At 41.9% G+C, this 12,163-nt stretch overlaps 2 protein-coding genes across 2 annotated transcripts; both read right to left on the bottom strand.

The window, feature by feature from the left end:
- Positions 1–233: 233 nt before the first annotated feature.
- Positions 234–3,104, bottom strand: sumo3a (small ubiquitin like modifier 3a). Its single transcript, XM_080011815.1, has 4 exons — positions 2,974–3,104; positions 1,973–2,101; positions 1,767–1,838; positions 234–1,448 (listed from the first exon to the last, which is right to left on the bottom strand). The coding sequence occupies exons 1-4, from the start codon at positions 2,992–2,994 to the stop codon at positions 1,386–1,388; spliced, it is 285 nt and encodes a 94-aa protein (XP_079867941.1). The 5' UTR covers positions 2,995–3,104; the 3' UTR covers positions 234–1,385.
- A 1,977-nt stretch (positions 3,105–5,081) lies between these two features.
- pttg1ipa (PTTG1 interacting protein a) lies at positions 5,082–11,261 on the bottom strand. The gene is made up of 7 exons (XM_080011842.1): positions 11,063–11,261; positions 9,885–9,937; positions 9,395–9,503; positions 8,823–8,925; positions 7,491–7,556; positions 5,952–5,998; positions 5,082–5,571 (listed from the first exon to the last, which is right to left on the bottom strand). Exons 1-7 carry the CDS (start codon positions 11,148–11,150, stop codon positions 5,534–5,536), a joined length of 504 nt encoding a protein of 167 aa, XP_079867968.1. The 5' UTR covers positions 11,151–11,261; the 3' UTR covers positions 5,082–5,533.
- Positions 11,262–12,163: the final 902 nt, after the last annotated feature.

Below are 12,163 nucleotides of genomic sequence, written 5' to 3'. Positions count from 1 at the left end.
ATTTAGCAGCAAAAGCCGTCCCTGGAGTTTGGTAATTAAAATGATGCATTAACCCTTTGTTGCGCATAGACGCTGAAACTGGAAGCTGCCAATTTAATACACATCGAGGATCATATGTCTGCAGTTCTTTACGTTGACACATCTGACCCTAAACAACTGTCCAAACATTCCCGCCCCGCAAACCCACCCAATGCTTTTATCAAACAAATCTAAAATCCACAAGCAGAGCAGAAAAAAAATAAAAATAAAAATAAAAAGTTGTAGGGACTGGCCCCTGGCCGATTTCAACAGAAAATCAAGAAAAAAATAAAATAAAAAGAATAAACAACACACATTGACTTCTGTAAGGGAATCTTCCCTTATCCTCCTCATACACCAACTCCGAATGAGTCTGTCCCTCAGCAGTGTTCAATGGACTTAACTCTCCTCCATCCAATTTCCCCGCAGACTTTTTGAACTTGAGTGTTGTGGTACAACCGGAACCAATCGAGGATCTTCCCCTTAACGTAGACATGATGGGAGAAGAGGAAGCATCATCCTACCGCTGAGCGACACACTCCCATAAAAGTGGCCAAGTTCTGACCTTGCTTGATGTAAGACTGATCATAATACATCAAATAAGAAAACAAAAGGTTCATTCTTTGGAGAACTGGTCCAGGCCCCACAACAAACATCTGGAATACATTTTGTTACCTCTGTACACCAAGCAAGAAGCTCCCTGGGTAATATATTTCTTAAAAAGGGAAGGGGGGGGGGGGGGGGGGGGGGGGGGGGAGAAGAAGAAGAAAAGAAATACAAAAATTGTGCTGAACTCTTTAGCCACAAGCACCTATAAATGCAGAGAATTAAAATACATGGAGACAAATGGGCTGGGGTCACTGTTTGGAAGACAACAGGAAGATACAGCGCTGAAGTGGGTTTGTATAGAGCTTCAATTTCTAAATATTTCCATGTCCAACCGACAGCGACCCGAGACAAAAAGGCGGCGGCTCCCCACATGACCAGCAACGCATGAAAAACCATGATAGACTACTTGATACTACACTTTCCAGATAAGAATGAAGCACTGACATGCCAAGAACCACCACGATGCCGGTTGGTACAATCAAAACCCACCCCGTTGGTAGAAGTATTGTCCTGATTGGCCAGAAGAAGGACCATTAAACACACCTGTAAAAGTTCAGTCCTGGCAGAGGCAGTACATAAGCCCCACACCACCTGACATAGTGACCAAAAAAAGGAGTGACATCTTCAAACAGGAAGAAATAATAATAACAATAATAATAATAATAATAATAATAATATTAATAATAATAAAGAGAAGCCATGAAGCGGGACACTGGAGGTGGGGGTTTGAGGGTGGCCATTACTGAGCTGGGCGGGACTTAGCAGAACCCACCCGTCTGCTGCTGGAAAACATCTATGGTGTCTTCATCTTCCATCTCCAGCTGAGAAGGGGAGAGAAATATCAATTCAGTGCATATATACAGTGGAAGACAAGACATTAGAATGTTGTGCACAGCCATAGGGGGCTCATATAAAAACAACTTTGGACCTACACACAAAATATGTTTAATCCTATTTGGAAATTATTAATAGACCCCAGGGCGCAGGATCTCAACTCTGTATGATCGACGATTGAGACTGTGTGAATTATTTATAAGGTGTAAGTTTCGAAATTGAATTTTAAAAGGCGTCCCTTTTTTATAAGGAGACTGGAGGAGGATGGTCAATTAGGCTGAGAGCGTGCGACGGTCGGTCCTAACCTGTGCGGGCGTATCCGTCTCGTTGATGGGCTGGCCATCAAACCTGAACCTGATCTGCCTTATTGAGAGACCCTGCGGAAGCAAAGAGAAAGCACAACCAAATGATACCGGGACGTCCTTCCAATCACAACTCTACCAAAAAGAGCGGCGGCAAGTGCTTCCCAGTGGTAGGAACACAGACGTCAAGCACTTTCTTTTCCGCTCACCTGTCGTTCGCAGTACGCCTTCATTAGTTTGCTGAGCGGTGTGTGCCTCTTGATTTTGAACTGGACCACGGAACCATCCTGCCCGGCGACCTTGAGGTTGATGTGATCGTTCTCCGTCTTCACACCCTCCTGGAGGGGAGGGGGGGGGAGCACGGCACGGTTAAAAATAAATAGATAAAAATCACAACTTCTTAACTTGAAGAGCCCGTGGGTGCATGGGACGAGGGGAAGCGTGTGGATCATGCGTGGCATAAAAAAAAAACGGGAGTTCACACCGACGGGTCGACCCAACAAAGTTTAAAATCGCAGCGAGCGTCAATTTAGCAGACTGTTGCGATGACTACAACCGATCCGACCACACTACAAAGATCCGTTCACGCTACACGACCCGGTGGTACCATACGCACTGCAGAGCTCCCACTGTGGCTGACTTTTAAGTGTGCTAGCTGCTTGTTTTGATAAGTTGATTTGCGGAAAACACGCGCACGGTCATATAAGAAAAACCGAGCGTCGTCTTGATTTTTTTAAAATACACATATATACACACACACACCACTGCGTCATCTTTGTTCGCCTTTCTATTGCCGCGGCTGCGTTTGCGGCATTCCGAGTCGTTGCGGACGTAGCGTGGTCCTGCTCCCACAAAGAAAAAAAAAAAAAACCGCAAATGGCAATCACAGTACAACCGACATTCTTCCTCGGGGGGGGGGGTTCCTTTTCTTTTAACACCACCGGGTCAGTTTTGCCTCCGTGTATTAAAAAAATAAATTCAAAAAAAATAATAATAATAATAATAATAATAACAATAAACCCGCCAGGCGGAGGGGTGAACGGGGAACCGCGGCCGCCACAGAACTCATTCATTTCCAAAATAAACACTGCGCCGATTCACAGAAACGTGCAAACCCAGGCCATTTTAGATTGCACATCGGAAGGAACGGTCCGGCATCAAATGACCGCATCGCCGCAGATCCAGGTGTGTTCCCGCCGCCATGGCTCACCTTGGGCTTTTCCTCCGACATCTCGGCTGGATTATTATGGGATTCTTTGCGGGAATATCAGTATTATTTTTTTTTTTTTTTTTTTTGGGGGGGGAGGGCGGGGGAGATGTTTTCCTTTTTTCTCCTCTCTCTCTCTCTCTCTCTCTCTTCTGCCGCCTCCCGCTGCCCTCTTCTCCTCCGGTGACGGGAACGCGCCTCGACTCCTGTTGCTCCGCGGCGATTGGACGGAGGCGCGGCCACGTGACGGCGCGGAGACGGGAGCGCGCGCCGGGGCAGAATACTCGGTCACGCGCGCGGAAGAGCCCGCCAACCCGCGTCGCCTATGGAAGCCCATAGGGGACTCTATTCAAGTGAGAAAGCCTGAGTCCACGAGTTAGAACGTAGAGTGATAATGTACCGCGTATGTATGGGTCATTCGAGGAAAAAAAACACCCCAAAAAAACCCCAATAATCCAATCAAAGTGAAAAATTAAAATGCTATTTGTATTATTGCGGTTTCATTTCCACTCTTACTCCAGTCACACATACATATTTGGAAAATGATATCTTCATTTTAACATGGTCCCCAGTACGCTTCCACCTTCTCCTTTGGGTTCAACTTTCTCTCCTTAAAAATACAAACATTAAAGTATGTACGCAAGTATGAAACATAAAGAAGTACTCCCACATAAGTACAGGATACTTAAGTATAATCAATTGGGCCCTGTTAAATACAGTATTTATACTGTATAATGCACCTTTATGGTGCTGAACACCACAATTATACTTGCTGCCAGAATTATATGTATTATATTTAAAGTGCGTTAGAAATAAACAACTCAATTTGAACTAATACTTATATTACACCAATATGACTTAATATATAATACAATATAATATAAACTGTACTTAACTTTAGTTGCGTTAAACACAATTTATCATGCTAAAATGGAACAACATCATGTACATTTTAGTATAATTTGTGTGAACATTGTGTGAATACATTTCTAGTGACAGAAATAGATTTCTACAAGCGAACTCTGAAGGTTGCAAAAGTAAGTCACCCGTGCAGCTTTCTCCATAATTATGTAGAAGTATTGAATTGAACATTGAATGTCAAAGTTCAAAGCAGGCTTGGGATGCGGAATTGCATCCATTGCTTGACCCTTTAACCTCTATTAGTCAACCCTACAAAATAAAAGTGTAATGAATGGTTTCCTGTTATTTTCAGCAGGCTTAAGATTTTATGTTTAAGACATTTTGGCTGCATCTGGTTGCGTTGCTTACATAAAAAGATAAACATGAAAAAAACAAACACTATGAGAGCCATCTTGTACTTGCAGGTCAGCTGTAGTGGAGTCAAATGTTTGCATTGAAAACTAATGAATAAAATAAATTATAAATAGTGACTAATGGTAAAATACACTATCCTATTTTGTAATCATCGCAGTCCAACATTAGGTTTGGATTTTAATGGCCACATGGGGGCACTTAAACACTTTACCAAATTGAAACAACAGATATGTTACATTTGAAGATATTTCTTCATATAACATATGAAGAAATCTTAAAAATGTGCAAACTCTACATTTAAATTTACAACTTTCACAGTTTTTGACTAAGTTTTCATATTTTTACAGAGTTAAGTAGTTTTTTTAATAATTTCTTCTTAAAACATTGTGCAACAATGTGTGGATAATTCAAGCTTTTCCACTTTATAAATCATTTTGATCAACTGCAGGAAACAGCAGTTATTTCTAATGTTAAATGTTCTATGTTAGTGGAAAGATGGAAGAATTAATGTTTGCACATTAATTCAATTAGACTAAATTCTGGAAAATACATATTACTGTGTTTTGGTCTCTCATGAACATTGTTGTCCTGAGGAGTCTTTTTGGGTGTCAAATGTCCAAAAGTAATAATTTAAATATAAGAAAGCACAACATTTTTGACACATGTTTTATGAATAAAAGCAAAATGTGTGAAGAATATAAAGGGGTCAGTTACATAGCTATTACTTGCGAACTTGATCACCATGCGAGACCAACAGACATAAACAATAAGGAAGAGCCAGAAACATACAGGTTTAACTTGAAAACATTTGTTTTAATAAAATAGAACATGTGCTTTCATTAACAGTAGTGTTGCCAGAAGAAAAAAAAAATTGACAGAGTCAGGCATTCTTATGACTTGCTACGATAATTGAAAAGCCGTGGCCCAATTCCAGTTGGTAAAAATTAGGTAATACTAAGAAAAATTTAAGTTACAGTGCAACAGAATCAGAGTCAATTTGAGATGCTAAAAATAAATCACAAAAACGACAAAAATCAAAATATTTTGTGAGAATAATCTTTACCGTAATGTAGGCGTTAAATGGTCTAAGTAAGCCGCGTTGCCTCAAGCCTTTAATTGGGCGTAAGGTGCATAAATAAAGCCAAGAAACCTATCAGAGACTACGATGGGTTTGAGATCATTTCTCCAGGGAACATCTTCCTGGACAACCTGGGGGAGGGTTTCATGTCGGGGTGAACAGGCATCGCTGGAGCAGGAGGTTCCTACACGTCCAAACTCACCGTACAGCTCATTTAAATTTGGCGTACGGGTTTGCTCCTTTGAGACCTGGAGGGACGGGACCATGACCGTGAGACTTTGAGTCAAGGTGCTACATTCATTGTGGCAAGATATTTTTAACTTTTTTTTTTTTTTTTCTTTTAATTGGAGGCAGATCATCCGCTGTGGCGACCCCTAATGGGAGCAGCCGAAAGAAGAATAAGAAGAATGTATTGAATATTTTGAGACAGGGTTGCAAAATAACTTGTTGCTTGAAAAGCTGAAACCAGGCAACCTGAGCCTGCCCATTATAGGAATGGGGAAACAAAACAACCTTTCAAGGAAGGAAAGAGTGTGTGTGTGTGTGTGTGTGTGTGTGTGTGTGTGTGTGTGTGTGGTTGTGGTTGTGGTTGTGTGTGTGTGCGCGCGTAAGCGAAGAGAAAACTCACCATATTTATTTCTGATCTCATCATGCCTCTGTTTCATTTCTGACCTCCTATAAAAAGACAAAATAAATACCGTATTGAGATAAAGATAGTGAGTAATGATTTTCCAGGATAAACAATGGTTGAAAATTACGTGTAGGTCACAAACCAGTTTGGGGAGTTAAGGGGGACCTATAATGTTCCTTTGTACACAAGTTAATATAGGTCTCTGAGGGGCCCAAAACATGTTTTTGAAGTTTATTTGCTGAAAATACCACTCAGATTATGCATTCGAGCCATTGTGACATGCCTCTTAACCCAGACTGTTTAAAAACGGGCTTTCTCAAAGTGTGAAGCTTTAATTGCGAATAAGAAGCTCAGCCCCGAGTTCTGAGCCAATGGGATTTGAGCACCAGTTCCGGGTTCTGTGAGCCAGTGGGGTTTGAGCTTCACTTTGGGCTCCATTTTATTTACTCAGTAAACTTTAACTGATTTCACTTAATCAGTCCACCAAAGCCTTCTGAACAAATTTGAGGGGAGAAATAAGCGAACCCAGCTGCTGGATCTACACTCATATTAGATCTACAGTACAAGGCCTAATTTAAAAGTTTTTACACAACAACAAAAACTTTTGTTGCCGTGCTGCAAGATTGTAGGAGACACGGACACCGCACCACGACGCACTGTGACCCTTGCACGAGGGGATTTTTTTTGTTCTATGTTAACACTGGAAAATAAAATTAAGTTAATATATCTACAGTACTTACACACTATTTTTTTATTGGTTCTGTTTGGAGAAACGCACAGAAGCAGATTGTGTGCCACAGCCTACAGTCTACCCACACACACACACACACACACACACACACACACACACACACACACACACACACACACACACACACACACACACACACACACACACACACACACACACACACACACACACACACACACACACACAAAGAAACAGCAGAATTATTTTTGAAATACTTCTATTTACATCATCTGCAGTGTCTTCACGGACAGTTGGTATTAATTCCTTTTAAAAGATTTGTTTTTTGAGTGATGATTGGTCATTTCCCCACTGGGTTTTACTGGACGGCATGGGTTTTTCTAATAACTAATAAGAAACTAATAATAATAACTAATAATAATTTATTTCTTGTGTATTGATCATTTCTTTTATTGCATTTATCCCCGCTCTATTCTTAGTATGCATTTACATGTTCAATTGGTTTGCGGTTTGTTTTGGTGTCTTGTTTTTGCCTGCTTTTGGTATTGTGTTTTGAGATTGGTTATTGGATCAATTTCGGTTGTGATGTGTTTTATCCTGTTCTCTTTTGTGGAGATGTCCCATCTCCAAGGGGGGGATTGATGATGGTCATCACACTCACCCCCATTCTAATTCTGAACCGTGAACTGAACGTGATGTAGGGGTTGGCTGCAGATCTGAACAACATTTTCCACTGAAAAGTACGTTTTGCATAACAGGTTCCCTTTAATAAAGGAAGCTTCTCAGCCCTCATGGTAAATTGAATAAAATGACGTTCCCTTTATTACCTTTCTTCTTGTTTGGTCTTTGTCTTGTCGGTCTGTTGCTCCATCTTGGCCGCAAACCTTTTCGATCTGACACAAAAAGGAAAAGCACAAGAGTGGGTTTACAGATGAAGTGGCTATGATAAAGAACGTATTTAGGGCCTCAGCTGACCCGGCAGGACTTGGCAAGTGATCAATGGCGTCATGGATCATGTTTCAGTGGTAGCCTATATTCATCAAGGGATGTGAAGTTTAATGGAAATATTTAATAGAACATTTAACTGTAAATGTTCTTTACCTCCATATGAATCCGAATACTGTGACTGGTAGTTGTTTACAGTCTGAAGAAAACAAAGCTTTTCTACTTTTCATCCTCCATTGACTTCCATTGCTTTCAATAGTACAATATAGGCAACCAATTTCCAATAATGGCACTATTTTACCCTTAGACTATGGCATATCCTCTATTTGTCGTCAGACACAAAATTAGGTCGGCGATCACAGAAGCTTCTCAAAAAGGTCAGTGGCAGTACATGGACTTGCATAGAGACAAGGAACATTAAATGATAAGAATTTTGTAGTTTAAATGATTGATTTACAGAAGCTAACACCCAAATCATTCTCACAATACAAGGTCTGACAGATTGGAAGGAGGTTTATTTTAAAATGGAGAGTTCTATGTTGATACTAGACTTTACAATATGAAGCTCAGTTAGATCGATTGGTATTTTTAATTTATCGGTAGATATTGTACTATATATATACACATACATACATACATACACATACACACACACACACACACACACACACACACACACACACACACACACACACACACACACACATATATATATATATATATATATACACACAGTGTAAATTTCCCATTGATTATCACAACTAATTGATCCATATTGCCCAGAAAAGCCTTTAATTACCCAACAAAATGTGTGTTTGATGTAGCGCAACTTTACTGTGACCACACCAAAGTCAACATGGCTGTCGCGATCTTACCTCGGCATCACAACCAAGGTCAGATAAGCCAATTTTCAAATAAACACACATCACATTGCTGGAGCATGATCTCGAAAAGCCTCAACTGTCAATGTGGCTCAGACAGCATTTTACCTTCAAAGAGTCGCTGACGTGAAAAGATTTCAAATGGGAAAAATACACAAGACCAATAAAGGACTCCTCTGCTTGCCTCAAACACGAATCCCAGATACAGTTGGTTCATCTGGCGTGTGTCATCATAAGGGACAAAATTATTCACACTGATTCCGTGTGAACTTTTGTCAAACTCTGCGAAATATTTTCCCTTAAACATGTACAAGTGCATTTGGTCAGACTTACCCAAAGTTGGCACAATTGCAGCAGCAGAACAGGCAGACCAGCAGGGCGATGATGATGACTCCGCCCAACACGGCCAAAGTGATTATCAACGTCTGAAAGTTCACTACACAAGAAAGAACACGGAAACAATGGAGCACAAACAATGACGATGCCAAAGAGGTGCGTTCTAGAGCAAGCAGACTGACGTCGCCGCTATGCGTTTTGGTGGCTCTCAAAAGAAACATCATTTGGCATTTTCTTTTCCTATCATGCCAGTCATGATCAAGTTTAGTCATCGGATCAACCAAAAAAAATTGCAAATCAAATTTATTTTTTGTTCAGTGTTCTCAAGATGCAATTGAGAAATGAAGATGCACATTCTAAGTTGAGGAAAAAATAATAAAAATAAATTTCTATAGATATGTTTAACAAATTAAAGCATTTTTTAAGCTGATACAATGACTCAAATTCAAATTTTTTTTCTCCAGTGTTTACCTATCAGCCACCATGAGATTGACGTAGTGTATGAATAGCGCCAAGAGAGAGGGAGAGAGAGTGTGTGTGTGTGTGTGCGTGCGTGCGTGTGTTCTTACTCCAGCAGAGGCCCCAACGTGCGTCATTCAATGGACAAAGTGAGTGAGGGGGGAGAATGGTGCTGACGGGGTACGTTATACAAGATTTTGTTGTGATACACCACAAACACTGCGTGGGGGGGGGGGGGGGGGGGTACAAACAAAAAACACACACATTAGTGTTCATATGAAACTTTATCAGACTGATACTCAATAAAGCTTGTGATCACACACACACACACACACACACACACACACACACACACACACACACACACACACACACACACACACACACACACACACACACACACACACCCCTCCCCTAACCAGTCTAACCGGTATGGATGAGGAAAATAGCAATGGCTCCTTCACCTGCGACACCACAAACTAAATGATATTGAATGTTAAATTGTATTTGTTTTTGAATGAGTATTTGAGGCAAGACCTGGGGCAAACAGAACAAATCTATCTGGGGGAAGGGAAAACAAGTCTTTATTCCAGCACTCACCGACACATTCTTCAGACATTCCTCACAGCTTGTTGCATTCAAGGCCTCACATGCTGTGAGAATACAAAGGGGAGAATGAGTTAAACACACACTTAGAAAGCTTAAACGATCAATGGAGTCAAAAGTGGGTCAATGGTCAGTCATAAAAATACATGCATGACTATAACATTGTCAATTAAATGCTAAAGTTCTGTGTGTGTGCGTGTGCGTGTGTGTGTGTGTGAACTTAGGCACTGTGTGTGTGTGTGTGTGTGTGTGTGTGTGTACTTGGGCACTGTGTGTGTGTGTGTGTGTGTGTGTGTGTGTGTGTGTGTGTACTTTGGCACTGTGTGTGTGTGTGTGTGTGTGTGTGTGTCATGAGAGATTGGGGTCAAAGTAATGGGTTAGGAAAGTAGATCCACCTGATCCAACCAGGGGTGTTTTCAACAACTGACAATCCACCAGGGACATTACCATGGAAACACACGCATACACTGCCAACATTAAAACACAGGGTGCAGACCCACTCGTAGACCCACTCGTATCATCGGCAACGCACACTTACTCCATAATAACCTCAACAACAACCAGTTCAGGTGGTATCACTATCCCCCCTGACTCAAAAAGCGGTATTTATACATAACAAAGTCGGGTTCCTGTGAGTTCAGGTCTGTCTGGTCATCCCATCTTTACACAGAAACAAAACCCCAGGGGCTTTTTTTGTTGTTGCTGTGGTTGGGGAAAGGACTGAAAAGAAGTGTCCCATTGTTCAGTTCCACTCATCCAAACGAGGAAACACTGTCGAAAATAATTACACCCAATAATGTGATCACCAAATCTCATGCAAATTCATACTTATTAGTCCCCTTCCACCCACGGTTTGAAAGGAAGAAGTTAAAACAGGTCAAAAGGTTTTTTCAAATGTATTCGAGGCTTTTTGAGAGGCTATAAATACTATATATATTATTGTAATTGCTCTATAGTGGTGTGGAAAGATCCAAAAGTAAAGATTTACAGCAATTAGAAGTTTAGATATAACAAAAAAAAAGTCGCATTGGAGGGGTCGTGCATGTCTGATTTCTTCACCAATAATAATAATAATAATAATAATAATAATAATAATAATAATTTAAAAAAAAAGACCAATCGGACAATAAATCCTCGTCGTTGTGTATGATTTACTACAACACTATTTATACCTTTGTTGGTCGCGGAAGTCTGAGCGCTCGCGGTCCCCAAACAGAAGAGCAGCAGCAGGAGAACCGGGAGACGTCTGCTTAAATCCATCACTTCAACTGGTCCGGTGTCCCTGGGTACAGCGGAGAACGAACGTGAGGAGAGAGAAAATCCTCAAGGACCCGACGACCCCGAAAAAACAAACAAACCCAAAAAAACCAGAGAAACCTCCGGTGACCAAACCTCCCCGTGACGCGCTCGAGTGTGGGCGCGTCCGGACGCACCTGCCGCCAGCGCCATGAAGGTGCAGCGTGCGGAAACTGGCGACATCTAGCGGCGAGGTTAAGCTACAGTGGCCCCCAGGAGCCACGCGCGAAAGGCCCTCGCTGGAGCCAGTGTTCGCTTTGTCCTTTCTGGGCCACTGTAGAAAGATGGCGGCGCAACATGGCGGCCCCCGTGTAGCCCTAAGGGGTTCGTTCTAAGGTAACAAAAACATAACGACTCTTATGTCCGCGAGAATTTGACACTGATTAAAACATACTTATGGATATTATATTCCATTTCTGCCATGCAATCAGCAATAAAAAAACGAAAAAAAAACAAGAAATGTGTATTAGTCTGGAATGGGGTTAGGAATGGGGTTGTATTAGTCTCACTTGGGGTTTCCTCCACCTCACGTCAGTAAGGACCCCCCCCCCCCCCCCCCCCCAAAAAAAAAACATACACACATCATCATCTGACCAGCGATGGACACTCATCACCAGGTCCCCCGGGCGCGTCCACGTATGCTGCCCACTGCTCCTGGCGGTGCCCCCGGAGGAAGGACAAGCCAGGATGGGTTGAATGCAGAGGCCTCATTTCACCGGCCACCATCCAAAGCATGTGCATGTGTTGTAGTGTGGTGTGCTGTGTGACAAATAAAGATTGTTCTTCTTCTTCTAACCTCTCCGTTCTTTTTCGACTTCCAAGAGGCGCAGGCCAGAATGTCTCTGGATGCAATTGGATAGACCTACAACCAATCAGAGCATTGGATGGACCTACAGCCAATCAGAGCAACGGGACATGCGACCGAGCGCTGAGCGAGTGAGTTGGTAAATTCAACTTTTATCCCGTCGGGAGTGCGG

This window comes from Zeus faber, assembly GCF_960531495.2.
Source record: "Zeus faber genome assembly, chromosome: 13".
NCBI lineage: Eukaryota > Metazoa > Chordata > Actinopteri > Zeiformes > Zeidae > Zeus > Zeus faber.
The sequence above is the reverse complement of the archived record's forward strand: the minus strand, read 5'-3'. Positions and strand labels throughout refer to the sequence as shown.